The 27,941-nt window shown below is 40.1% G+C and overlaps 2 protein-coding genes across 3 annotated transcripts; one reads left to right on the top strand and one right to left on the bottom strand.

The window, feature by feature from the left end:
• Positions 1 to 208: 208 nt before the first annotated feature.
• LOC127636549 (zinc finger CCHC domain-containing protein 8-like) lies at positions 209 to 18,215 on the bottom strand. The gene is given in 15 exon segments (XM_052117148.1): positions 209 to 2,509; positions 2,512 to 2,853; positions 4,516 to 4,630; positions 4,736 to 4,822; positions 5,261 to 5,382; positions 5,511 to 5,653; positions 7,994 to 8,121; positions 8,909 to 8,969; positions 15,661 to 15,726; positions 15,861 to 15,964; positions 16,067 to 16,144; positions 16,224 to 16,329; positions 16,440 to 16,514; positions 16,617 to 16,659; positions 17,877 to 18,215. Coding segments are annotated over 15 exon segments (2,196 nt in total). The 5' UTR covers positions 18,073 to 18,215; the 3' UTR covers positions 209 to 1,979.
• Positions 18,190 to 27,926, top strand: si:ch211-110p13.9 (uncharacterized protein LOC562347 homolog). 2 transcript variants are annotated; one of them, XM_052117170.1, is made up of 4 exons: positions 18,190 to 18,464; positions 26,711 to 26,840; positions 26,929 to 27,062; positions 27,139 to 27,926. In XM_052117170.1, exons 1-4 carry the CDS (start codon positions 18,342 to 18,344, stop codon positions 27,919 to 27,921), a joined length of 1,170 nt encoding a protein of 389 aa, XP_051973130.1. In that variant the 5' UTR covers positions 18,190 to 18,341; the 3' UTR covers positions 27,922 to 27,926. The 2 variants fall into 2 exon arrangements, with proteins under 2 accessions (XP_051973130.1, XP_051973121.1); XM_052117161.1 differs by lacking the exons at positions 18,190 to 18,464; positions 26,929 to 27,062; positions 27,139 to 27,926 and adding an exon at positions 22,977 to 24,926.
• The last annotated feature ends 15 nt before the right edge of the window (positions 27,927 to 27,941 follow it).

Raw genomic sequence — 27,941 nt, 5'->3', positions numbered from 1 at the left:
GTATGCAAAGAATGGAATATATCCTTTTTTTTTTTTTTAAATAGACAGGCGAAGGACTTTCCACCAATAGTTAAAAAGGAGAAGGCCTGAAAGATAATGGTGGCAAGTGGAAGGACACTGGCTGTGGGCCCATTGGTCAGAGATAGTGGACATGAGAGATTAATGGGTCCAAAGGAGATAACTAAAATGTATATAATTGAGAACTGGAATTGTGTATTCAGAATGGACAGCTGACCTTTCTCAAGGTTGTTTTATTGACACAATAAACTTCTACTTTGGCATGTGGAACCCTGGACTCAAGAGTTTTCTTGCATCTTAGAGATATTCTTCAAAGATATTCCATGACAGTAGTTGGGCATAACCGTTTTGAGAGTATGGTGTCAATGCACAGAGGGACAGCCATCTACTGCAGAGCTCCCTGTTCTTCTCTTCTATTCATTTTGCAAAAGGAATGCTTGGGAGACTAAAATTTATATTTCTTATTTACACACTAAAGCTGAAGATATAAATAACCATCTTAAGACAAATGTTTTTGTGAAAAAAAAAAAATGTTTTCTACAATATTACTACAGTATGATGCAATCTACACACAAGCTGCCTAGCCACGGGAATGAATGCGATCAAAAGACCCCGCCTCTGGATTAAACCCTTCTCTGTACCCTCGACATTCACCGTGGCCAAACCACTGTGATGAAATCAACATTTACATGATTGTTTTGTAAAGGAAATATTAAGAGTGGAAACAGGAAATCAGATGGGAAAAAGAGTGGGACAAAATGAGGATCCAAACCGTGGTCGCCAAGACAACAGTACACATTCACAACGTCCTTACAACCCACGCCACTGCAGCAACACCTTGCATTGTGTGGTAGATGCCATTTACATCGGGGTGCAAATGTCATATACGAAAAAATGGCATTACAGGTTAAAACAGTCATTTTCTAGGCTACTTAAAATCATACATTTTTGCAAAATTAACATGTCAACATGGTCTTGTGAAAGACAGACCTGACTCACCTGAGGCAATTATCCTGCACTTGAAAAAGCCCACTCAGCAGGAAAATAACTTACAAGCATGCACAGATTTACAGAAGACTCAAATGTGAAAACATCCATAGGGACTTTCGTCAACGTTTTGGAAATCCACTTTCCGCACCACCACCGAATTGATTTCATAGCTACTTTGCTTGTCCAGTGAAAGAACATTTTTCTACACTGCGAGGTGAAATTAAACTTTGTATCTGCTCCAGATATAGACGTTTTTAAATAGTATTTGTATAGTTATATTTAAATGTGTAACATGAACATCACTTTAAGCACAGAATTTGTAAAATATAAAGCCAAACGTAAATGAGTTAAAAATGTTCAGCATTTTAATGGGACAAAATATTAACTGACTAGTAATTCCAGAGTTGACTAGCAGCATCAGAACCGTTTAGTCGACCACTTTCACACACATCCCTAGTGAAAACTGTAGAAAAAAAAATCACCTGGGCCTGGCTGTATGGTGGCAGGGAGCAACAACTTTATATTGAAATATTAAAAGTGAAATCATTTGCTTTTACTACCATTCTCTAGTTAAAAAATTTAATTCAGTGAGGTGGACACCATTATAAACGGTCAGAATCTTTAAGAAATTATTTAAGATGAAAGATATTAATAATAAATTACACAAATGAACTGTGCTAGGCATACAACCGAGCATGCCACAAGATGTAGCAAAAATAACTAAATAACTCAACAGGGAAAATAAAAAAAATCTACAGCACAGTAAATCTGAAGTAAAAAAGCCAGTTAATGTCCAGGTACATAAAGATCCAATCTGCCAATCTGTTTTTTTTTTTTCAAAATCACACTATTGATAACCCATAAAAAAAGAAACAGATCACCAAAGTTACACTACATATAAACTGACTGGACAACAGTAAGAAAAAAGGGTTTGTGGGCCACAAGTTGGCAGTAAAAACAAACATCTTCAATTATTTTTTGTTTTTGGCCTGATTTCTTGGGGAGCATTTGAGAAGATCTCGAATCTTGAGGTAAACCCCTGTTGCTTCAGCGACCTCTGTAAACTCAGGCGTGTCCTCAAAAGGAATTATTCCTGCAGCAAATTTGCTACGGTGCGGAACGAAAGTTACTTTATTTATCTCAGGTTCCACTGTGTTCTCTGCTGGAGCATTTGACTCTTGTGTGCTAGTTTGTGGAGTGGCTTCAGTGATATTAGATGCATCTTGATCATCATTTTCCTCATAAATTTCATCCAGGACAATAATGTCACTCATGTCTGCTTGCAAATTGATCACGTTTTCATTTATCGAATGTTTTACATCTCCATCACTATTTGTTTCATCTATTTTCCCTGTCTCATCCTCACAAACACTGGCCTCTGACACTGCAATGGGTGAAGCAGGTGTGCTCATGATTTCATATGCATGACTCAAGTTCTCTATCTTAACCTGTTGTTCTTCCTCTTCTGCATCAGGCCTGACAGGAGTGCAAATACTGGGGAACTTGGAACAGGGGTCCCGGATGCTCCAGCATCAGAATCGCTGTTAGTTGCAGTATCTGCCTTCTCGAGGGCTGCCCAAAGTAGTCTTTGCTGCTCCTCAAGTTCTTCTAGGGTTAGCCCATCTTCTGATTCCTCCCCCTCAGCCATGCCTCTCAATTGACTAGATGGAGAATAATTTGTGGGCGGAGTAGCAGGTGGAGTACCTTTAGGGAGTGGAGGTGGGGTGGGTGTGGCGGGAGGCGTTCCCAGTGGTAGGGGTGGAGGAACACCTACAGGTGAAGAACCAGGAGGGAGTGGTGGTTGGAACTGGAATCCATCAGGTCTATTTTGAGGTGTGTCATGATCTGTAGATAGGAAAAAACTCAAAAAAATGTCACAGTGCAAAACATTATTTCCTTAAACTGTATCTTTGTCTTGTTTTACAGAATTAAACTAAACACCCTCAAAACAAGATGGCATTAAAGGAATATTCTGGGTTCAATACAAGTTAAGTTATTTGTGGCACAATGTTGATTACCACAAAAATGTATTTTGACTCGTCCCTACTTTTCTTTAAAAAAAATCTGGTTTACAGTTAGGCACTTACAGTAAACTTACAGAAGTGAATGGGGGCCAATTTGTTTACATTAAAATACTCACGGTTTCAAAGTGTAGCCACAAGACAAACCATATGCATGCTAACATGATTTTATTGTGATAAAATTACTTACTAAACTTTGTGTAAATCATGACGATGTGATGCCAACAAACCCTAAAATGACAATATCAACTAATTTAAAGCTAAAATAATACATGTGTTTTAACAGAAGAATTAATGCAGGTGCTTTTATAAAATTACAAGCCTCACATTTCTGACTTTAAACCCTCCAAACACTGGCCCCCACTAACTTCCATTGTAAGTTTCCCACTATAACCTCGATTTTTTTTAAAGAAAGGGGAGACAAGTTTAAATAAATTTGTGTGGTAATCAACATTATGCCACAAATGATGTCGGAGCATAACTTGTATTGAACCTGGAATATTCCTTTCATTTTGATTGCCTTTTGTCTCTCCTTAAAATTAAAATAAAAAAACATCTGGGTTCCAGTGAGGCACATAATGGAAGTGAATGGGGGGTCAGTAAATTATAAAATACTCTCTTTTGAAAAAGTATAGCAACAAGACATAAACAAAGTGCATGTTAACATGGTTTTAATGTGATAAAATCGCTTACTAAACTTTTCTGTGTACAGTTACATGCAATTTAAATCTGTTGCCATGATGATATAATGCAGTGAACCCTAAACCAACTTTACAGCTCAAATAAGACTAGTTTTAACTGAATAATTAATGCAAGTTATTTTTTTTAAAGTAATATGCTTAAAATATCTGCCGTTTATCCCTCCAAAAATTGGCTCCATTCACTTCCATTGTAAGTGCCTAGATTTTTTCTTCTTTTTTATTTTTTTAAAGAAAAGGTAAGACACAGTGGAATTATTTTTTGTGATAATCTGTATTATTAAAAATGCTGTTAATTGATCTTATCTTGCATTCAACCTGGAATATTGCTTTAAACTAACTACACAAGAAACAAGAAAAAAAAAAATTAATGGTTTAAGGTTAGGGGTTCAGAACAAATCCTAATCATCAGTACTAGCAATAACACTAGTGATACTCACCTTAACAAACAACGCTAATAAATCAGGTAACGACATTGTTAGGCAGTGTTCTAATATTGCAATTAATTTATGCATTTAACAGACGCTCTCCGAAGTGCATTCAAGTTACACATTTTATCAGGATTTTTCCTAAAAAATCTAACCCATTAATTACCCTTGCCAATGTTAGCACCACACTCAACCAGTAACATAGTAATACAGATAAGAAATAGATGTTCCCCATGTTTAAAGATAATAAAGAAAACCATTTTGCTCATTATGGAAATTCATGCCTGTAGTAAAATAGTTTTGTTTGTGTTTACAGGAACAATCAGTCCTTATAAAACCTACATGTACCTGACCATGTACCTGACTCTATCTCCATATCAGAACCATGGCGTGGGTCTGAACTGGATCTTGATTTCTTTGTCTGCTCAGGTGTCGATTCAGACTCATGACGTCTCTTATTGCAGTTAGAGCCAGGCTGTGGGTGGAGAAATTAATTCACGCGTTCATGAATTTATGGGGAAATATGAATTTAGGCAACAAAATAGACATCTTAAAAATACACTGCAAAATATATTTTTACCTCTGGAAAGGTATTGCTCAAAAAAGCAACAAAATTTTGTTTCCAGTGCTGTGGCTGCATGGGAATGGATCCAAAAGACCTGAAGTCCTGAAAAAGAAAAAATGCAAGTTTGATGGATTTAAAACTAGAAACAAGAGACAGTTATTGGTTAAAAAAGGTTTAATATCAATTAGCATTAAATATGGGTCCAATTCTTTCATTGTAATATACTATTCAGATAAATATACAGTACAGCAATCTGCTATTTCATTTGTCAATGTCAGGTAATCCACTTATAAAGTAAACTAGATTTCAATGGTTGAAAACAAATGTGATGGAGGCTTATATTTTGCATTGTATCTTTTGTGTTGCATGAAACAATTACTGGTTATAAAGGTTTGTAAAAACAAGAGGGTGAGTAATTGATGACAACATTTTCATTTATGTGTGAACTGTCCCTTTAAAGGTATGAATTCTGTGTGCTTAAATACATGTAATACTTGGAGGTTCAACAACGTTTCCTTTTAATATTTTGTGTACACTTACATCCCTTATGTTGGGTGGTGGATTGACATTGAATCCAGGAAAATCAACCAGCTGGGAGATATCATATGATATCTTTTGACTGAGGTTTTCTTCATCTTCAGAATGCTCACCATCATTTGTTCCTTAAAAAGAAAATTAAGCAAATAACAGTCAATGACAAAACCGTTTTTATTTAAAAAGCACTCTTGTTTTTCTGCTTCTTCAAGATCAAAATATTTCAGTCCAATACATACTACAGCACAAAACTCACCCTTGCCATCATAGAGCATTAAACCAGAGTTTTCCATCTCTGCTTCTTTTAACCAGCCAGGCGGGTAGCCCAGCTCCCTCATGCGGTAGATGAATGGTGGAAGGGTGTTTGCTGTGACCCCAAGGGCATCAAGAAGCTCTTGACTACAAAGACAATATCAATTGCATATCATTTACAGAAATATTTAGTCTAAATATAAACATTCTATCATCATTTACTCACCCTCATTTAGTTCCAAACCCATATAACTTATTCTACTGCGTAACACAAAAGGAGGAATTTTAAAGGATGTGCCTTTTACTGATTTCAATACAATGGCAGTTGACAGTGGATCACTAAAGGCATACAATAGGTTTTGGTGAGTTATTTTACAGTGAAAATCTTGATTTCCATCAAAATTCTTCTTCGCAAACTCTTGAATACTCTTGTACTTTAAGGGACAGTTCATCCAAAAATAAAAATTCTCTAATTTACTCACCCTCAAGCCATCGCAGATGTGTATGACTATTTCTTTTGTTGATCAAAAACAAACATTTTTAGAAGAATATATCTGCTCTGTAGGTCCTTACAATGCAAGTGAATGGTGATCAGACCTTTGCAGCTCCAAAAATCAAATAAAGGAAATTATATAATAGTTGTGGGTGATGAACAGATCAAAATTGTAGTACCTTTCACATCCAAAATTCACATGCAGTGTCTGTTTAGTTTCACTTTCACATCTGAAAGTTCAAGTGGAGATTTAGAGTAAAAAAGGGCTTAAATATTGTCCTGTTTCTCACCCACACATTAATTTAACAACTGGAGTCTTATGGATTACTTTTATGTTTCCTTTATGTGATTTTTGGAGATAAAAAGTTCTGATCACCATTTAATTGCATTGTATGGACCTATAGAGCTGACATTTTAAAAAAATATTTGTTTGTTTTCTGCTGAATAAAACAAACAAATCACATCTGGGATGGCATGAGGGTGAGAAATAAGAGAATTTATATTTTTGGATGAACTATCCCTTTAAACCTCATATCAAAACAATGTAAGTCAGAGCATGTGCACATGAATGAACTCCCTTACAAAAAAAAAAAAAAAATCGAGAGTTCTGGCACACTAGCCGCAAACTTGCCACTTGTTATTTTCACATGATTCGCCACAAATGTTTGCAGCTCTTCACCGATAGTGGTGAACATGTAGAAAACCTTTGGCAACAATGCAAAATTTGCCATAAATATCATTTGCATGTGAAAATGAACAGTGCTGAATTTGCAGCAAGTTTGCGGCAAATTTGCCATGAACTCTTGATTTTTGTAAGGTCTTTTCTCATGCACTCATGAATATGCCAGAAGTCAAGCTTTTCACTGTAAATTAACTTCCGGTTGTTTCTTACAAAAACCTATATGTCTTCAGAAGACTTATGCTGAGATTACACTACACAATTTTAAGCCCGATTTTCACTCGCCGACAAAAGCCCGAAATCGTAAGCAAATCGGTGCTCGCTCCCATGAGCGACAATCACAATGTATGAATTATCAGACGCAATCTGATAGAATCACCGACGCCTCGCCAATGTCAGCGATATATTGAGAATGTTAAATATCTGGACCAGTTGGTGATTCCAAATCATGCAGTGTGAAATATGTTTTGACTGAATACAACAGCAGCGTTGACCTACAGCCAATGAGAGAGCAAGAAACGGGGCACAGGAAGTCCTGATGTACCTGCAACAGGCTGCGGTATAGAGAAAGTCACATTGAACCGAAGCAATGGAGGAAAAATTTGTGGAACATTGGCAGGAGCACCAGATTTGATGTTTCATCTGAACTGTACTACAACCGGGTGGAGAAAGAGAAGAGTTGGAGAGAAATTGCCAATTCTCTTGGACAGTCAGGTAAACAAATAGATAGATTTTTCAGTATGAGGTACTTTTTTATATTGTAACCAATTAAATATATGATGCCTTTAGGAGATTAAAAACATATCATATCACTTCTCACAAGTACTCTGTTGGGAAACGTAATTTGGAGTCCAGGCAGAGCTGTCGGGATTCGTCAACAATGAAATGTTTTGTAATGTGTTCGCCCATGTCGCCGATACGTTGTGTAATTTGAAAATGCTATGACTTCTATGACAAGACAGACAGTTGTGTAATATGAATAGTACGACGATCCAACTTCTTTGAAAGTAGTGTAAAATATTTTTTTTTGCATCCACACAAAAAAGAAAGTGACACAGGTTTCAAACGACATGAAGGCGAGTGAATCATAAGAGCTTTAATTTTGGGTGAAATATTTCTCAACGCTCTACAATGCAAGTAAATTACTTGCATATGTAACCAAATGTAGCACTAGGCAAAAAACTAAACAAAAATAAGTCAATGGCTACTATATTTTCAGATGTTTTCATCATTTATGTTTTTAAATAAACACTGAATCATTGTCTATTCCTGGCACTTATTGTTTTGGGGGTATTACATAAAAAAATCATCTGACCTCACTTTTCCTGGCTTGTACTTTGCAAACCGCTCCTCGACCTCTTCTGCATGGTACCGCTGGTTGCTCTGATTGTTGTTCTGTGAGAACTCCCTCCTCTTCTCATTGATACGAGCCATATCTTTAGGCTTATACAATTAATTTAAAGTTTAAAACACTCAAAGAAAATGTATTATTGTGTTGTATATGTGCTCACATTAGCCCTTTCAAACCCATTCAATTGCAGTAAAATTGCCAGATTACCTTTACTGGAAAATTTACTACATCTCCTATTCACACATGCAAAGGCTTCTGTCTATTATCTGCATTGTGATCTGTAAACTCTGTGATGTCAGTAACTTTGTCCTGAAGTAAGAAAATTTCGGAAGCCCAAAGTTTACTTCGGCTTTTATACGTACAATAGCGTATGTGTACAGTTGAATGCTCTATCCTTTCAAAGTATACTCCATTTGACCATGCATGCATACACGGGTCGACTGTTGTGCCATACTAGACTTTGTCTTCAGGAGTTTAGAGGTCTTTATAGTCTTTCAGACTTGAGATAAATACTAATGCAGGTATCTCTTGACCTTCTCACTTACGCACTCTTGATGTGCACATCTAGTTGTATTAATCTCCTACATACCCTATTTTACCCTGTACATACTCAAACTATTAAGTCTTACACATTTTTTTCACACATGGCATCAATTCAGAACTTTAGGCAATATAACAACTTCTTACAAACACAAATTGTCTGAGCTGATTTGCCTGTTCACACATGACCTCTGAACAGAAAAACACCATTATATATATATATATACAGAAAAGGCTGTATGAGTGAAAGTGATTAAGAAAATTCTGGCATTAACATAATAATGTAATAGATTTAAACAAGCATCAACAGAAATACTGTCTGTAAGTAAGGAGAAACACCTCTGGACAGTCTCGCAGCTGATGGTCCACAGAACCACAGTTAAAACAGCATGGTCTCGGTCTGTAAACAAAACAGTTTTTGTCTTCAACCAAAAAGCTAAGAAACAAATCAGATATGTGCTGCATGTCTTGCTTCACAGTAAATCCTTTAAAAGGAATTAAGTATAAAAATTAAAAATAAGACATTCAAAGAAAATTGCAGTACCATAAATATAAATATTAGATATAGTTTATGCTGCCATCACGTGCTTGTCGGAAAAAACTACTTCCCACTTCTGAGTGTGAATCGGAAACATTGACGACAATGATTACTTTTTTGAGATATACATAAATGTATACAACGGAAACTGCAACAGTTTACAAGGTAGCTGTATTCTGAAGTACTTTCACTAATTCACTAATTAAACTAAACTTATGGGTCATCACAACTCGTTAACTTGGTGTGGCAGCGGGGGCGTGGTCAAGTGTCTGTCCGGAGAGAGAGAGCGGTAAGGGCACTTGCACCTGAGCTAAATTATGCACCTGTTTATGATTACAGTGAACACAGGGAGAGTGGCATAAAAGAGCCACATAGCCAGCAGACCAGGAAGAGAGAGTGTGGATCAGAAAGTTCTGTGAACCTAAATTGTTGAGACTAAGGAATATTGTGAAGCAAAACGAAGTTATTATCCCACTGTGAAGCTGGCATGCTGTGGCGCCCTGTGAAACGAAATAAAAGTACTCAGTTGAGTTGAAGGAACTTGTTGACTAGTGTCGTCCCTGGGAACATTCACACTGGTGCCGAAACCCAGGAGATTTATCCAAGGTTTGCATCAGAACCACCATCAGACCCAGCTTGAGCTCCGGCAAGACAAAGATCGACAGTTTTTCAAAATCCTACGGGCTCAAGCAGAGGACTGGCGGATGATCCAGAAGCGTTCCTAGACTTGTTTGAGCGCACCAGCGAGATTTGGGGCTGGCCGCGCATTCAATGGGCGGCTCGTCTCATCCCACTGTTTTCTGGGGAAGCCCAGCTCGCGGCTCAACAACTGCTGGCAATGAGCCTCCTGGCTTATGCAGACTTGAAGAAGGCCATCCTACAACGGGTTGGTCGGGGTCCGGAACCGGCAACTCTACTGGAGCCTGAAGTTGGAGAAATCCGACCGCCCGTTCGCCCAACGGCTCCGAGACGCCTGCCGGAGATGCCTGCTAGAGGGGAACCGCAACATCGAGGGACTGGTCAACCAGGTGGTACTGGAACAGTTCATACAACGTCAGCCAAAAAGAACGGCAGAGTGGGTCCAGTGCCACTACCCGGCATCACTGGAGGAAGTCGTCCGGCTTGCAGAGGACCTTATGGTGGCGATCCCGAGGGCGGAGGAGTCCTCCTACTCTCTCTCTCCTCCACCTGTGTTTTCCCCCTTTCATACCCCTCCCCTCTAACCTCTCGCTCTACTCAATTTCCAAGGCCAGTTCCTGCCCCATGCAGGTGAGGAGGACTTCCGAGGCCACTTCCTTGGCCTTGGGAAGGCGACACATTCCCCTGCCCCGATCTTCAGCCACCCTCCCCCTCAGGTGGGGGCGCCTGCCGAAGCAAGTACGGGTGTAGTGCCTGGGCCTGCGTGTGAGGTGCGGAGACCAGGACCACTTCCGGGATCAGTGCCCTCTGAGGGTTGTCCCCCCCTAAAATATCATTAAAATATGTGTATTGTAAATAATATAATGATATATTCTTAAAATATTTTTTTAAGAAATAAAATAATACAAATGCAAACGGGGCAACAACAAAAAAACGTTTTAAACATTTTGAGTCCCCCCTCCCTTGCCTCACAGTGCTTTGGTCCACTGCCTCCGCAACTTTTACCTCACCACCAAAACACACACATTCCGGTGGCGGGAGAGAAGAACAAAGTTTTTGAGTAGTTGTGGAACTCCAGTAAGTCAATGTTATTTTATTCACTTTAAACATCGGATGAAGTGATTATTTTCTCTTTAATATAGATGATGCCGAGTCATTAATAAATCATGTCAAAAAACAAATATACAGTCAGGTCCAGAAATATTGGGACATCGACACAATTCGAATCTTTTTGGCTCTGCACACCACCACAATGGATTTGAAATGAAACGAACAAGATGTGCTTTAATTTGAGGGTATTTACATTCAAATCAGGTGAACGGTGTAGGAATTACAACAGTTTGAAAATATGTGCCTCCCACTTTTTAAGGAACCAAAAGTAATGGGACAGATTAACAATCATAAATCAAACTTTCACTTTTTAATACTTGCTTGCAAATCCTTTGCAGTCAATTACAGCCTGAAGTCTGGAACGCATAGACATCACCAGACGCTGGGTTTCATCCCTGGTGATGCTCTGCCAGGCCTCTACTGCAACTGTCTTCAGTTCCTGCTTGTTCTTGGGGCATTTTCCCTTCAGTTTTGTCTTTAGCAAGTGAAAAGCATGCTCAATCGGATTCAGGTCAGGTGATTGACTTGGCCATTGCATAACATTCCACTTCTTTCCCTTAAAAAACTCTTTGGTTGCTTTCGCAGTATGCTTCTGGTCATTGTCCATCTGTACTGTGAAGCGCCGTCCAATGAGTTCTGAAGCATTTGGCTGAATATGAGCAGATAATATTGCCCGAAACACTTCAGAATTCATCCTGCTGCTTTTGTCAGCAGTCACATCATCAAGAGAACCAGTTCCATTGGCAGCCATACATACCCACGCCATGACACTACCACCACCATGCTTCACTGATGAGGTGGTATGCTTTGGATCATGAGCAGTTCCTTTCCTTCTCCATACTCTTCTCTTCCCATCACTCTGGTACAAGTTGATCTTTGTCTCATCTGTCCATAGGATGTTGTTCCAGAACTGTGAAGGCTTTTTTAGATGTTGTTTGGCAAACTCTAATCTGGCCTTCCTGTTTTTGAGGCTCACCAATGGTTTACACTCTGGTGAAGTCTTCTCTTGATTGTTGACTTTGACACACATACACCTACCTCCTGGAGAGTGTTCTTGATCTGGCCAACTGTTGTGAAGTGTGTTTTCTTCACAAGGGAAAGAATTCTTCGGTCATCCACCACAGTTGTTTTCCAAGGTCTTCCTGGTCTTTTGGTGTTGCTGAGATCACCGGTGCGTTCTTTCTTTTTAAGAATGTTCCAAACAGTTGATTTGGCCACACCTAATGTTTTTGCTATCTCTCTGATGGGTTTGTTTTGATTTTTCAGCCTAATGATAGCTTGCTTCACTGATAGTGACAGCTCTGTGGATCTCATATTGAGAGTTGACTGCAACAGATTCCAAATGCAAATAGCACACTTGAAATTAACTCTGGACCTTTTATCTGCTCCTTGTATATGGGATAATGAGGGAATAACACACACCTGGCCATGCAACAGCTGAGCAGCCAATTGTCCCATTACTTTTGGTCCCTTAAAAAGTGGGAAGCACATATACAAACTGTTGTAATTCCTACACCGTTCACCTGATTTGGATGTAAATACCCTCAAATTAAAGCTGAAAGTCTGCAGTTAAAGCACATCTTGTTCTTTTCATTTCAAATCCATTGTGGTGGTGTATAGAGCAAAAAAGATTAGAATTGTGTCGATGTCCCAATATTTATGGACCTGACTGTATGATTGTGTACTTGTGTACCAATGTACTTTTGTCACTGATGCAGTCTGCTATGTTAGCGATAATAATGTTTAACATTACCCTTGTTTAATACAGTCTATGTGTTTACCTAGCTTGTTTAATACAGTAGTATATCCCCACTCACACACACACCCATAGTGCACACTATGTGATGTAACGTTAGTCTTGTAGATTAGACTAGTCCGGGTGTGCATTTAGATTTTAACGCTTTCACTGTGATTTAGTTGGTTTATATCATTTAATATAGTTAATCTAATATAATATCACATGAAGAGAGCAGTTTTTCTCCAGATATCAGCATGATAACAAATGTGATTTTGATTTTAAACAAGTTTAATAAACAAGAAGTTAATATTAAGTGATGTACATTTTAGACACCATATTGCCTCTTTTGTTAATTGAAGTAATACCTTATTTTTATTTAGTTTTTTTTCCCTCTTTCTCGTCTATACTGATCTCACTATACAGTTGTGTGAGATGTCTAAGAGTGTAGTCATGCCTTCATTTGCTAGGCATGGTAAATGTTTTTATGTATGTTTTAATTATAACTGTGAAGCAACAACGTTGCTATTAAATGTGATATATAAATAAATAAAAGTTGAAGTTAAGTTCAAATTCCATTGTATTTTGGTGGCTTGATTGTGTAAACAACTTATTTACAAAAAATGTATGGTTTTGAAGAATTTTTTGGTCTATTTAGTCAGCTTTTTCATTAAACCAGAAAGAAACTTTGAGAAGAAAGATAATGGAACGGTCTCCATGCTACACTAATAATAGTATTAAGGCTTTCCTCGGTGTACACGTATCCTTGCAAGTACAATTTTGCCTGTATTATTGGTGTCCCCTTCAAAAATTGCTCGAGAATTGATGAACTTTTCGCCCCTGCCCACAGGCTGCCCCCGATCAGGCCGGAGAGTACCGGATACCAGCAAGTGTAAAGGGGGGTACTCACCAAGCATTGGTGTATACAGGTTGTAATCCACCAACGCTTTGTTCAACCAGAGGCTTTGGGCACAGTTAAACTGGTGAGGGTGAAGTGTGTGCATGGGGATATTCACAAGTATCGTATGGTGACACTTGTGATCAAATTCCAGGGAAAAAAAAAGAAAGTGGAGGCCGCGGTTAGTTCCCGCCTCACCCATCTGCTGATTTTGGGGACAGATTGGCCTGATTTTAGAACTGTATTAAAGGGGATTTGCGCGGATGGGTCCTGCACTAAAATAGGGAGATGTGAGAGGTGCGATGCTCTTGCAGGGGAGGCGGAGCCTGGGGCGTCCTCGACAGCTCCACATCAGAATGACGAGGGAAGGGGAGAGGCCCTCCCCTTCTCAGAGAACTCTCTGAGGGGGACTTCCCTTTGGAGCAGTCACGGGACGAAACCCTCAAGCACGCCTTCGACCAAGTGAGAGTAATCGATGGTCAACAACTCCAGCCGGACATCGCTCTTTCATATCCCTATTTTGCCATTATAAATGAGCGGTTGTACAGAGTGACGCAGGACACTCAAACAGAAGAAAATACAACTCTGCTTTTGATACCACGGAGCCGTCGGGAAATGGTGTTCCAGACGGCTCATTATATAATCCCATGGCGGGTCACTTAGGAGAAAGGAAAACACTACACCGTCTAATAGCACGTTTTATTGGCCTATGTGTTAACTAACACAGGAGAATTTTCCCCGACCCCAAGAACGTCAGCGCCGACTGTATGACAGGGGTACTCAACTAAGGGAATTTGCACCGGGAGATAAAGTACTCGTATTACTCCCCACATCGAGCTCCAAATTACTCGCCAAGTGGCAAGGACCCTTTGAGGTCACACGACGAGTGGGGGGATCTCGATTATGAGGTCAAACGAACCGATAGGGGGCGCACGTCAAATATATCACCTCAACCTCCTGAAATTGTGGAGGGAGGTGGCCCCTATGATGTTGGCTGTGGTAGTTCCGGAGAGGGCGGAGCTCGGGCCTGAGGTAGATTCAAAACTTAATCAGTTCACCCCAGTCACTTGCGGAGAACACCTTTCACCGTACCAGCTCGCAGAGGTCTCCAGGTTACAACATGAGTTTTTGGATGTGTTCTCCCCTCTACCGGGTCGTACGAACCTCATTCAATACCACATTGAGGCAGTCCGGATGTCTCCCCAACATGATGGGGATATGTGGCAGCGGGGGCTTGGTAAAGTGTCTGTCCAGAGAGAGAGAAAGTCATAAGTGCGCTTGCACCCGAGGTAAATTATACCTTAACACCTGTTTCTGATTACAGTGAACACGGGGAGAGCGGAATAAAAGAGCCACACAGCCAGGAAGCGAGAGTGTGGATCAGAAAGTTCTGTAAACCTAAAGTGTTGAGACTAAGGAATATTGTGAAGCTGAAACCTAAACCTAAAAACTAAGTTATTTTCCCACTGTGAAGCTTACGTGATGTGGCGCCCAGTGAAACTAAATAAAAATACTCACTTGAGTTGAAGGAACCTGTTGACTAGTGTCGTCCCTGGGAAGCTTCACACTCAGATATCAAAATTACCTCTGAACTTCCCAGTCATAATTATGATTTTAGCGGGCGTTCATGTGCAACTTCCAAGTTTGCAACTTATATTCATGACAATTCAGAAAGCAAGTGAAAGCAGCATAAGCCAAAAAAGTACAACAGTTGTTCACTTTTTCTTCAGCCTTAGTTCCATAACTATTTTCCATTTTTTTAAGCACAAAAGGTATTTGAAAAGGCACATAATGCCATTACATCAAAAATGCTTCATGGGAGTGGTCGTTCACCGTTAACAAAGCAAAATTCAGCTGCAATTTTGCTCCCCAGTAACAGTGACTTCTCTAATTGGTGGATTTCTATTCAGGATTATGGGTAGTGTAGTTCTTCAACATGAATTCAGCAGTTAAACAATTAAACATTTCTTTAAATGAAATTGAAACCACACTGACTTGTGGTTTCTAAATCAACATTTTATCATTGCTCAATCTCAGAGCTCAATGTTGATATGTCTTGAAAGGTTTGTAAATTAAATAAAATTTTCCTATTGAAAAAATGAATGGGATTTTTACTTCTGGAACCCAAATGTCGCACACATTAATTACTCCCTTCAAACAGGGTTACATACCTTTTCTCCTTTATTTGCACCTCTTGGCCTTCAAAGGCAATGACCTGGCCAAAGACCTGCTGGTATCTTTGCAAAAGTGATTCAGGAGCAGTGATGTGCATAAACATAATAGTAAAATACACTTAAAGCATTCTCTAAATCATCAAGAGCACAGTAGGATAAGTTTAAGGCACAACACAGGCTATAAACTTTTAGGATACTTGGGAACTTCCCATCCTTCAGTAAGTTGGGGGTTTTCATTCAGCAGCGGTTGGCCAAGTTTGTCAACGCAGAAGTTGGTGAAGTACAAAACACTCCCAATCATCTACAAAGCAAGACGATTATATGAGCTCTGGTTACATTTGTTTTGATTTGTCTAATAACTAAAAGAACAATGAATGTTCAGTCACAGGTCTGAAGAACTCACACTGAAAGCATCTTTGATATGTTTGGAGCTACAGGAAGCCTTCGTTTTGTAACTCTCCTCCATGACAAAACTTGAACACTGAAAAAAACAAAACATTGTTTGGTAATTGAGATGTACGTTATAACAAGTGGCCTGTCCAGTGACATTAAATACGCACATGTGGGTTGACATGAAGAGCAGAGCTGTCTGGATCATTGTTCTGCTCATGTAGGTGTTTCTGAACAAGATGGAAGATGAAGTCTTCAATCTCTTGCCGATGTTGCCTGAACACATAACAAAGGGTCTCATGTGCTTTACTTAACAAAACTGAAATTTTCAAAACATTGAAATTGTGATCCTTTCAAATCAAAAGGGTTATGGAACAAATACATACTTGAAAATGCTATTGTTTCCAAAAAGAACTTGGCACAGTGGCCCATCGGTTTTGGAATTTTCAATTGTTATACCCCTGGCATAAAAATAGGCAAACAATCAATCACAGTGAATAAACATTTGCACATAAATGCCCAGTTTTACTGTATATTAAAATATTGTTAAAATATTAACTCACATAGGACGACTTAATATATTTAACTTTCTCTTCAATTCCTCATGTGGATCATCGTCAAGGTGCAAAAAATATGACAATGCACAAACATGTGGGTGGACACCTCAACAGACAAATGGTTAACATTAGCAGGAAATCACATAGGATTAAAGCAAAAAAATATACAAGTAAAACAGGTACGTATTAGGCATGCAAAAAATAAGTGACTACTAGTGATCTTGTCCGACATTTGGTCATTCTGAGATTATCTGCAATGTATTTGCTTGGCCAATTAACAACGCCTCAGCTCTCCCTTGTGTCATTTCAGTAACATACGACAGCCTAGACAAAGGATAATGCAAAATGTATGTTTTCAAACATTTTCAGCAAACATTCTACAAAACAAAAAGGTTTAATTGTAGTGTAAAGGTGGATCTCAGTTGAAAATGTTATTTATTCTTTTCTAGTGTTTATTTTTTATTATCAGTATTGGTCGTATTTGGCTGATATTAAGCATATTGTACCAGAGCTGTCCTTGGCCTCAATTTAATCAGTGTACACTTATTATACACTATATTTCAGAAGAAAGGTGAATTAAGGTAATCTGGCACATGTTTTGCATATTGCAAATAACTGAGTTTCACTCCAAAATACAGACCAACAAATGAGACTTCATTTATGTTTATTGCTAAAATCAAAATAGAACTTGATTGTAATAAGAGTAAGAAATAACAACATCAAAGATTCGGTGTCCCAGACACACATTATCCTCAAATTCACCATAATAAACATTTATCCATCTTTTTTACTGTACATTTTGTTTTGATGTCACAGCAGATAGTAAAATTCCATATTGACTGAAGCTAAAGCATAAATGGTTTTCGTAAAACAAAACAGGTTAAACAATGTAGATTTATAATCACATCAGCTTTTAGCCATAACAAAAAATAATGATCGATATTCGCCAAAATGTCTAAATCGGTGCATACCTTAAAGATACACGATGAGAGGATACGCATAGTATATTTTAGCGATTAAAGCAGAAACTCTACGGTCATATTGTGATCGTAACAGTAAAACACAAACATCCGAGAAGCATTGAAATTATTGTTGCTCAACGAAGCTGAGCAAAATGTGGAGTGCAATGTTTATCATCTACACTTCGAGGTTTCAACCGCAAAGCAAACTGGTGCAAAGAAATCAACATTTCCCAATATAAACAGTATTTAAGCATGCAAAGAGAAACCGTCAGCAAGCCCAATGGGAAATGCTCTTTAAGGATATTCTCTGCATTCAGACGTTGTATTCTCTTTTCGCACTCTTCTAATGACTGTCGAAGTTGATCTGAACCCTCTTCGTCGTCATCATCATCATCATCATCGTCTTTATCATTATGTGTCATTCGAATGTGTTTAGCGACTGGCACTTTCTCCTCGAACTGCTCGAAGAGTTCAGTGTCTCCAAAATCTACCGCAGCCATGTTTGATGATCACAATGCGATTACGGTTCAAAGGGCGAAATGCTAAACGCGCTGACGCTGAGCGCTGATTGGCCAGAAGACAACAGACAGGAAGTAAAACAAAAGCTTGTCAGAAAAAAAGACCGGATGAGAAATACTCAACGCATTTAAAGCGTTAGATACTAAACGTCGACTATTTAAAGAATACAATTGTTAATTTGGATGCACAAAATAAAGTTTCGATCATTTGTAACTTTTCGGTGTAGTGACTGTTGTATCTTTACAGCATCATGACATCTAGTGGAGTTTCACCCATCGGTATGTCATATTGGGAGTGTGGTAAAAGGAGGATACGATTCCTTTATCTGGCGAACAATAACTCATTTAAAATTGCTAAACGAAGCACAAGTGAGGTAAGTGTACAACTAAAATAAAGTTAACTTTTGAACACCATGTACATATAGTGCATTGAGTTGCATTCGTCGCTTAGCAACACATGTAGTGGGCGTTGTACACGAAGCTGACACAGGTTTTAGTAGAGAGAAGGAAGCACATCAAATAATGTTAGCATAGATTATATTAATTATAATGTAAAAAGGTGAGTTTTTTCCCCAATCTTTTTTTTGTTTAATATAACTAGCCAAAAAGTTCTTCAATTTTTCTACTTCTAGTCACAGCCATGTCAACCCATCACACAAGCTGTAAATAAATAAATAAATAAACAGTCATCTATTATTTTCTATTCATATCTACACCAGAAAATCAAAATGACTCAATTTAAATTAACTTCTGAGATTAAAAATATGGTTATTTGGCAACATCGTCCGTGATGAAAATCAAATTGATGAAGCTAAAAATAATTTTAAAACCACGTGTAATCTCGATTTATTCATTCATTGAAGTGACATATTACATATTTATAATAAACATTTGACACATTATGTTTTGTATCTGAAGGCCCAATATGTATTTATTGGCAAGGCAATAACATTTGTTTTGTGAGAAAATGGAAGTAAAGGAGTTCGACCGATAGTGAATTTTACCCATAGCAGGTGGTGGCAAAGATCATTTGTGTGTGTAATATGAGCCATTACAAAATGAGTGCTGTTTAAATGGCGGAGGACATTGCGGTTTCCATAGTGACTGACCCTCGCGCAACGGCTACCGCGAAATAGGGAGAAATACCCCCGCTTGGACCCACTGAGAAATCTCTGCTTGAGACTCATCATTTGTTTTGAACCAGCTACGGCAGATTTTGATTCCCCCGTAAGGAAGTAGTTCCATGCACATATGCGTTTTTATGACTGTACTCATTTTTTCCACGTTTTTTAAAATGCACTTGTTCATTGAATTGTTGTATATAAGCAAATTCATACTCGCAATCGTGCTATATGGCCCTAAATTGGCACTGCTGTGATTACTACAGCACTCAGCCTGCAGCCTCATGCCTGCGGCCGAATCAAAGCAGTGCTGATGTAGGGATATATCGCACTCTTGCTTGTGTGATATTGCTTAAAAAAAAAAATAAAAAAATAAAATAAAATAAAATATATATATATATATATATATATATATATATATATATATATATGCACTGGCGGCCAAAAGTTTGGAATAATGTACAGATTTTGCTGTTTCGTAAGGAAATCGATACATTAATTCACCAAAGTCTCATTCAACTGATCACAAAATATAGTCAGGACATTACTGATGTAAAAAAAACAGCACCATCACTATTTGAAAAAAGTAATTTTTGATCAAATCTAGACAGGTCCCATTTCCTGCAGCCATCACTCCAACACCTTATCCTTGAGTAATCATGCTAAATTGCATATTTGGTACTAGAAAATCTCTTGCCATTATATAAAACACAGTTGAAAGCTATTTGGTTTGTTAAATTAAGCTTAACATTGTCTTTGTGTTTATTTTTGAGTTGCCACAGTATGCAATAGACTGGCATGTCTTACGGTCATTAGGTCAAAAATGGCAAAAAAGAAACAGCTTGCTCTAGAAACTCATCAGTCAATTGTTGTTTTGAGGAATAAAGGCTATACAATGATTGAAATTGCCAAAGAACTGAAGATTTCATACAAAGGTGTACACTACAGTCTTCAAAGACAAAGGGCAACTGGCTCTAACAAGGACAGAAAGAGATGTGGAAGGCCAGATGTAAAACTAAACAAGAGAAGTACATCAGAGTCGCTAGTTTGAGAAATAGATGCCTCACATGTCCTCAGCTGACAGCTTCATTGATTTCTACCCGCTCAACACCAGTTTCATGTACAACAGTAAAGAGAAGACTCAGGGGTGCAGGCCTTATGGCAAGAATTGCAAAGAAAAAGCCACTTTTGAAAAAGAAAAACAAAAAGAAAAGGTTGGAGTGCGCAAATAAACACAGACAATTGCTAATTGGAAAAGAGTGTTATGGATCTTAACTCCATTAACATTTTGTGGGATCAGCTAGACTGTAAGATGCGTGAGAAGTGCCCGACAAGACAGCCACATCGATGGCAAGTGCTACAGGAAGTGTGGGGTGAAATCTCACCTGAGTATCTGGACAAACTGACCGCTAGAATGCTTTGAAAAGCTGTCATTGCTGCACATGGAGGATTATTTGGACGAGAAATATTTGAAGTAGTTTAAAATTTCAAATTGTAATAGTGTTTTTTCACATTATTAATGTCCTGACTATACATATGGTGTGTCAAATGGTCTGTGGATGCGTCAAGTGTGGTGTGCTGTATGCTGCGTGCTTCTCGCATTCAGCTCTCAGCCTCTACCGCTGGCTAGCGTATGTGAAAAGGGAGCCGAGTGCGTAAGTCTCCCCTGCCAGTACATAGCCTCTCCACAGACAAGCCCTATGTAGTGCCTCCACGTGGCGACACACGTCAACTGAGCACCTAGTGGGCTCAGGCTGAACTACAGGGGACTCGGAGGTGGTCTGCCCCCAGACATGCGGCATGCCAGGCCCACCGGTGTGTGGATAAGCCCTGATGCCCATGAACAGCCCCCCATCTATGGGTCAAATAGTCACACAGCCATCAGACAATGGCGCCATCGCCAGGCCCACTGGTGTGTGGATAAGCCCTGATGCCATGAACAGACCCCCAGCTATGGGTCAAATAGCTTGGCTCCACTGCCTTGTGGATATCTCCGGGAGGATTAAAGGCTAAGGAGTAAACCTGACAGAAATCCGGAGTGGAGCCCCTAAGGCGGTAAGAATGACTAATTGTCACCTTTCCGGCAACTCCTGCAGCCAAGCCAGGTGCCAAATGTCGTGCTTCGCACTCCTTTGGACTCCACTAGCGAGGACGAGAGGGGGATTCTGTCGAATGGGCAGCCCAGGATCCCCATACACCATGCCCAGGCTATGCGTCCTGGAGAGGCTACTTCAGTATCGCTGCTGCTTGCAGCAATAAAAACAACATGGGAGGGAGCAGTTACGAGTGATAAGTCAAGAGTAAATTGGCGTACGCTGAGACGCTACGGGTTTTCTCCGACGGTGGGAGGGATTATCGAAATCCTACTGGTCAGCTACCGCCCGCCTCAAGCTGGGCAGCCCCCAGCCAGTAAGGTGCTGACCCGCCACAGTCTGCCTGCTTCAATGGGTGCTTGGAGCTAAGGGAATAGACCGACAAGCAGACTGAAAACTCCGCACCAGGCAAAGAAAGCAAAGAAAGAAAGAAAAAAAAAAAAAAACATAAACCACCAATCTTGCGACTAGCAAGCTGGAATGTCAGGACTATGTGCCCTGGCTTCTCCAAAGATCTTGATCAGGTTGATGACTCCAGAAAAACGGCAATCATCAATCGTGAGCTCTTGAGGCTGGACATTGACATTGCTGCCCTACAGGAGACCAGACTCCCTTCAAATGGCAGCATCAGGGAACAGGATTACACCTTCTTCTGGCAGGGAAAGGAACCAGACGAACCAAGACTGCATGGTGTCGGATTTGCAGTCAGAAACTCTCTGCTATCGTCAGTTGAACCACCAGGAAAAGGTACAGCCCGTATCCTCTCCCTTCGCCTCTCAACCTCCACAGGTCCAGTGAACATCCTGAGTGTCTATGCTCCTACACTCAGCTCTCCAGCCGAGGCCAAGGATGAATTCTACGAGAAACTAGTGACCATCATTAAAGGAATTTCCCCCACTGAACAAATGTACGTGCTTGGGGACTTCAACGCCCGGGTGGGAACTGACCGGGACTCTTGGCCCCGCAGTATTGGTCATTTTGGTGTTGGCAGAATGAATGAAAACGGACAGAGACTGCTTGAGCTATGCTCTTACCATGACCTCTGCATAACCAACACATTCTTCTCCACCAAGCCCAACCACAGGGTATCCTGGCGACACCCAAGATCCCATCACTGGCATCAGCTGGACCTCATTATCACCAGAAGAGCCTCACTGAACTGCGTCCTCATTACACGAAGCTATCACAGCGCTGACTGTGACACCGACCATTCACTGGTTTGCAGTAAGGTGCGCCTTAAACCAAAACGGATCCACCGATTGAAGCAGAAAGGATGCCCACGCATCAATACAGCAAAAATAAAATATCCAGATCTGAGTGAGCGGTTTGCTGTCTCCATCACAGAGGCCCTCAGAAACTGCCCAACGGGCAGTGAAGAAGAAAGATGGAATCATATCTGTGACGCCATCTATAACTCTGCCATGGATATTTTTGGGAAGAAAGAGAGGCAGAACCCGGATTGGTTTGAAGCAGGAATCCTGAAACTTGAGCCAGCCATCACAGCCAAGAGAGCAGCTCTGATCAGCTACAAAAGGGAGCCATCAGGAAAGACGCTCGCGGCTCTCAGGAAAGCCAGAAATGATGCCCAACGGATTGCTCGACGCTGCGCAAACGACTACTAGTTAAATCTTTGCCAGTCCATCCAACTCTCAGCCGACTGTGGTAACATCCGTGCCATGTACGATGGCATGAAGAAGGCTTTCGGCTCAAGCGTTACCAAGGTCGCGCCCATAAGGTCCTCCTCGGGAGACATTATAACAGACCGGGGCAAACAGCTGGAGAGATGGGTGGAACATTACCAGGAACTCTATGGAAGAGAAAACATCATCACTACCTCAGCAGTTGAGAACACCAACCTCCTGCCTGTCACGGATGAACTGGATGCTACCCCTTCTATGGAAGAACTTTGTAAGGCCATCGACTCTCTAGCCTGTAACAAAGCACCTGGCAGCGATGGTATTCCTCCAGAGCTCATCAAGGCTGGGGCGAAGACCGTTCTTATCCATCATTTGCATGAGCTCCTTTTACAGTGCTGGGAAGAAGGAGCAGTGCCCCAAGACATGCGTGACGCCACCATCATCACTCTCTATAAAAATAAAGGAGACCGTAGTGACTGTAACAACTACCGTGGAATATCCCTTCTCAGCATAGTTGGAAAAGCCTTTGGCCGGGTAGTACTAAACAGGTTACAGTCGCTAGCAGAACGTGTATATCCTGAAGCTCAGTGTGGATTCAGAGCAGGGAGATCAACAATTGACATGATCTTCTCACTGAGGCAGCTACAAGAGAAATGTCGCGAGCAGAGGCGACCATTGTACATCGCCTTTATCGATTTGACTAAGGCATTCGATCTAGTCAGCCGGAAAGGCCTCTTCACCCTTCTGCAAAGAATAGGATGCCCCCACAAGCTCCTGAGGATCATCACTTCTTTTCATGATGATATGCAAGGCATCGTCCAGTATGATGGCTGTTCCTCGGACCCATTCCCTATCAGAGGTGGAGTGAAGCAGGGCTGCATACTCGCTCCAACGCTCTTCGGCATTTTCTTTTCCTTGCTACTGACCCATGCCTTTAGCAAAGCAGAAGAAGGCATATATATCTACACTCGAACCGATAGAAACCTGTACAACATTGCACGCCTCCAAGCAAAAACCAAGGTGCGTAAGGTTCTGATACGGGAGATGCTTTTTGCAGATGACGCTGCCTTGACTGCACACTCTGAGGTAGCTCTACAGCAACTCATCAACTACTTCATGGATGCCTGTAGAGATTTTGGCCTCACCATCAGTCTTAAAAAGACCAACATAATGGGCCAAGATGTTAGCAGCATCCCAAACATCTCCATTGCTGACTACACCCTTGAAGTGGTAGATAACTTTACCTACCTTGGCTCTACCATCTCCAGCAACCTCTCGCTGGATGCCGAACTAAACACTCGGATTGGAAAGGCAGCAGCAGCTATGGCCCGCCTAGCAAAGAGAGCTTGGGATAATTCCATGCTGACAAACCACACCAAGATGAGGGTATATCAAGCTTGCGTGCTCAGTACTCTACTCTATGGTAGTGAAGCATGGACCCTGTACTCCCGGCAAGAACGCAGACTAATGTTTGCATTACTCTCCCAGAAACGCCTGCGCTGGCTAGGCCACGTCAGTCGCATGCAGGATGGTCGTATACCCAAGGATCTACTCTACAGCGAGCTTGCTACGGGCTCCAGACCTATAGGAAGGCCTGTTCTTCGCTACAAAGACGTTTGTAAACGTGATTTGAAAGCAGGCAACGTCAACCCAGCAGTCTGGGAAGTAGAAGCTGCAGATCGCTGCAGATGGAGGCAAGTGGTTAAAGCAAGCATCAAGGTGTCTGAGAAGAAAAGAGAGCACGAGTGGGAAGAGCGGAAAAAGCACAGACGGCAGAGGGTTGCATTAGCAGATATAGGACAAATAGACCCAGGCACATGCTACATCTGCAGCAACTGCAATTTTCTTGCCGCTCCAAAATCGGACTGTACAGTCACAGCAGGCGCTGCAAACCAACCACAGAGACTCCTTGACGCATATTCCATTGTCTCCAGAGACAGACGGATGCCAAGAAGATACATTGTGATCAGTTGAATGCCACTTTTGTGAATAAAATTATCAATTTCTTTCCATAAGGGCAAAATCTGTACATTATTCCAAATTTTGTCTGCCAGTGTGTGTGTGTGTATATATATACAGTACACAGCATAAATGAGTACACCCCCTCTGAACATAAAGATATAATTCTATTTCTAAATGATTACTATTACAATTTATACGAAGATGACAAAATTTAAATGCATTTAACATATACTTAATAACATAATCATGTTTATTTGCAAAAATGAGTACACTCTTGAATAAATTCAAATAGTGCACAATATCTTAAAGCCTAGAAAGTCCTCAATAACTTTTAAATACTGCTCTGACCCTTCTTGACATGAAGTGTACAAGTTCATGACATATTGTCATGTATATACTCTTCCACTCCTTGAGGATGGCCTCCTTGAGTACTCTGATGTTTAACAGTGAACAGCGATGCTCGACTTGCAGCCCACAGGTGTTCAAATAGGGTTGAGTTTGTGTGACATACTATCTTTTTTATCCATAGGAATGCAGCAGTGGCTTTGGAAAAATGTTAGGGTTGTTGTCATGGTAAAAAATATAAAAAAAAGTGACTGACTTTGGTGGGAAGAGAGGGTGGCATCTTCTCTTTTAAGATTTTGAAGAAAAAAAAACATCTGTGAGTTCATTATCCCACTGATGAAGAACAATTCCCCCACACCTTCAGCACACCTAAATCCCCAGAACTTTACCACCACTGTACATCACTGTGGGTACCATGCACTTCCCACTGTACTTCCTTGTGACCCCCATCATGCATTTTGGATTCCATCAGATCCAAAAAACACAGGCTCGTGAGACCAGCTTATAGATTCTCAAAGGTCTGCACCTTTATCAGTATTGGCCTTGGCAAAAGCTAAAAAAGCTTTTTATACTTTGGATTCAACAGTGCATTCCTGCGTGGATGACAACCATGCATTCCACTTCTTTGCAGAGTGTGTCTTACTGTGTGAGATGCAACAGTCACTACAGTTTGGCTTCCCATAGCTTTTGCCAGCTCTGAGGTACATGCTTGGCAATGCTTTTGCCAGCTCTGAGGTACATGCTTGGCAATTCTTGGCAAAAATCGCTCATCATGAGGTGAAAACTTACAGTGACTGTCTGAACATTTCAGCAATCTTTTCCATTCTTTTTGAATTTCTGTGTTACTTTTGCTACTGTGTTTTGAGCCAATAACAGTGATTTGCAAAAAAAAAAAAAAAAATATCTTGTACCATTGTTCCCTTTTGTGCAATTAAATCATTTTCTTTTTTAATTTACTTGACGATTCTCTCCCATGTGGTCCATTTCTTTTCAGCATTGAGTCTGAGAGTGACTCAATGAGAGAAGTAAAACTTTTACACTTTAACCAACTATGTCTATTTGAGTGTGATTGTTCAATTGAATAATCTGCTGTTCATTGTCCCTCATCTAGCACCAGAAAATATTTTAAATTTTATAATATAATTTTCAGGAAGGTGTACTCATTTTTGCAACATGGCCTTTTATCAGTTTTATAAGAAAGTCATTTGTTTCTTGTTTAGTATTGACATGTTTTATTAGTATCTGATAAACCAGAGTTGCTTAAACATTACATTATAAATGAACACCAGATATGTCTGAATTTGTTAGGTTTAGAGGGGGGTGTACTCATTTATGCTGTGTACTGTATACATACGTATGTATATATATATATATATATATATATATATATATATATAATGTAATAATTAATTTTAGTTTTTTTTATACAATATAATGCTCATTAATTTGTTTATGTTTGAAGGATCATATGATTCCTCTATTTCTTGGAGCCGATCTGTTCTCAGCCACAGACATTCGCAGTGAAAACCATCCCAGATACCATGGCAAATTTGCTAAGCGAGGACTAGCAACTAAACTGGTTTTCTCATCAGGTATCTAGTCATAATTTTTTGGCTTGGGTAAAGGATAATATTTTCCCTTAACTTTTAAGATGTTAATATTTCTCTATTTAATGTATAGACTGCAGATTCCAAGGTCTGCGACTTCCTTGTTCCAATAACAGTCTGTGGTTCTACAGTGTTCAAGGAGTTTTCAGAGTGGCTTTTGAACTGTATAGCAAACAAGATCAGCTCTCAATTATGGAGTCCTTTCAGGTAACATGAGAGTGTCATTTCTTTGTATCTTCAAATTGTATAATGAATGCTGTTTAAAAAAATATTTTCTGTTTAGGATCTGTGGAAATCCCGCATCAATGATAACAAACTAAACATGACTTATCATCTTAGTGCCCAAGCGGAAATTGATCAAGAGGCACATGCAGTTGTGGTAAATAATATTGGTTGTGCATCACACCAAGCCCATCTAAACTCAAATGAAGGAGACAATGACTTGAGATTCCCTAAACTAATGAGAGACCAGTCTACCAATTCATCATCTACGGACCATGACTATTGTTCCTCAACCGAGCAAACACACTTAAGCCAGTCTGCTTTACTTGCTCAGAAACTTCACAGCATTGGGGAAAAACTAAAGTTCATAACAAATATTGAGGAGGACCAATTAAAGACTACCATGAAGATATTGGACTATGTTGAATGCTATATAACTGGGAAATTTGATGAGGGCCGACTGACAGATACAGTGATGGCCCTGTTTCAGACTCAGTTTCAGGGATACTCTATCTACTCAAGCACTCTGCTGAAGGCTGTGGCAGGCTGGCTCGGTCAGCAGTTCAATGCAGCCAACAACACCATTAGCCGTCGTGTCGAAGGTTTTAAGGCACAACACATTGAGCATATTACAAACTTGCCACCTCCAGAGGAGCTGGCTACAGAACTCTTCCCAGAGGCTATGCAAAATATTTTGGCACACTGGATGGGTCTGAGTGAAGAAGCAGATAGCTGGAAAAGGCACAGCGAGTATCCCATCTTATTGCTTATCCTGGAATTTGCCAATCACAATCTAGTTACAGGAGTTGCCCATGTATTATATTCCAGTCTAATATGCAAATAGAGATAGTAAGATTATATGTT

The sequence above is a fragment of the Xyrauchen texanus genome, chromosome 4 (assembly GCF_025860055.1).
Source record: "Xyrauchen texanus isolate HMW12.3.18 chromosome 4, RBS_HiC_50CHRs, whole genome shotgun sequence".
Lineage (NCBI taxonomy): Eukaryota > Metazoa > Chordata > Actinopteri > Cypriniformes > Catostomidae > Xyrauchen > Xyrauchen texanus.
This window is presented reverse-complemented; position numbering and strand designations above follow the sequence as displayed.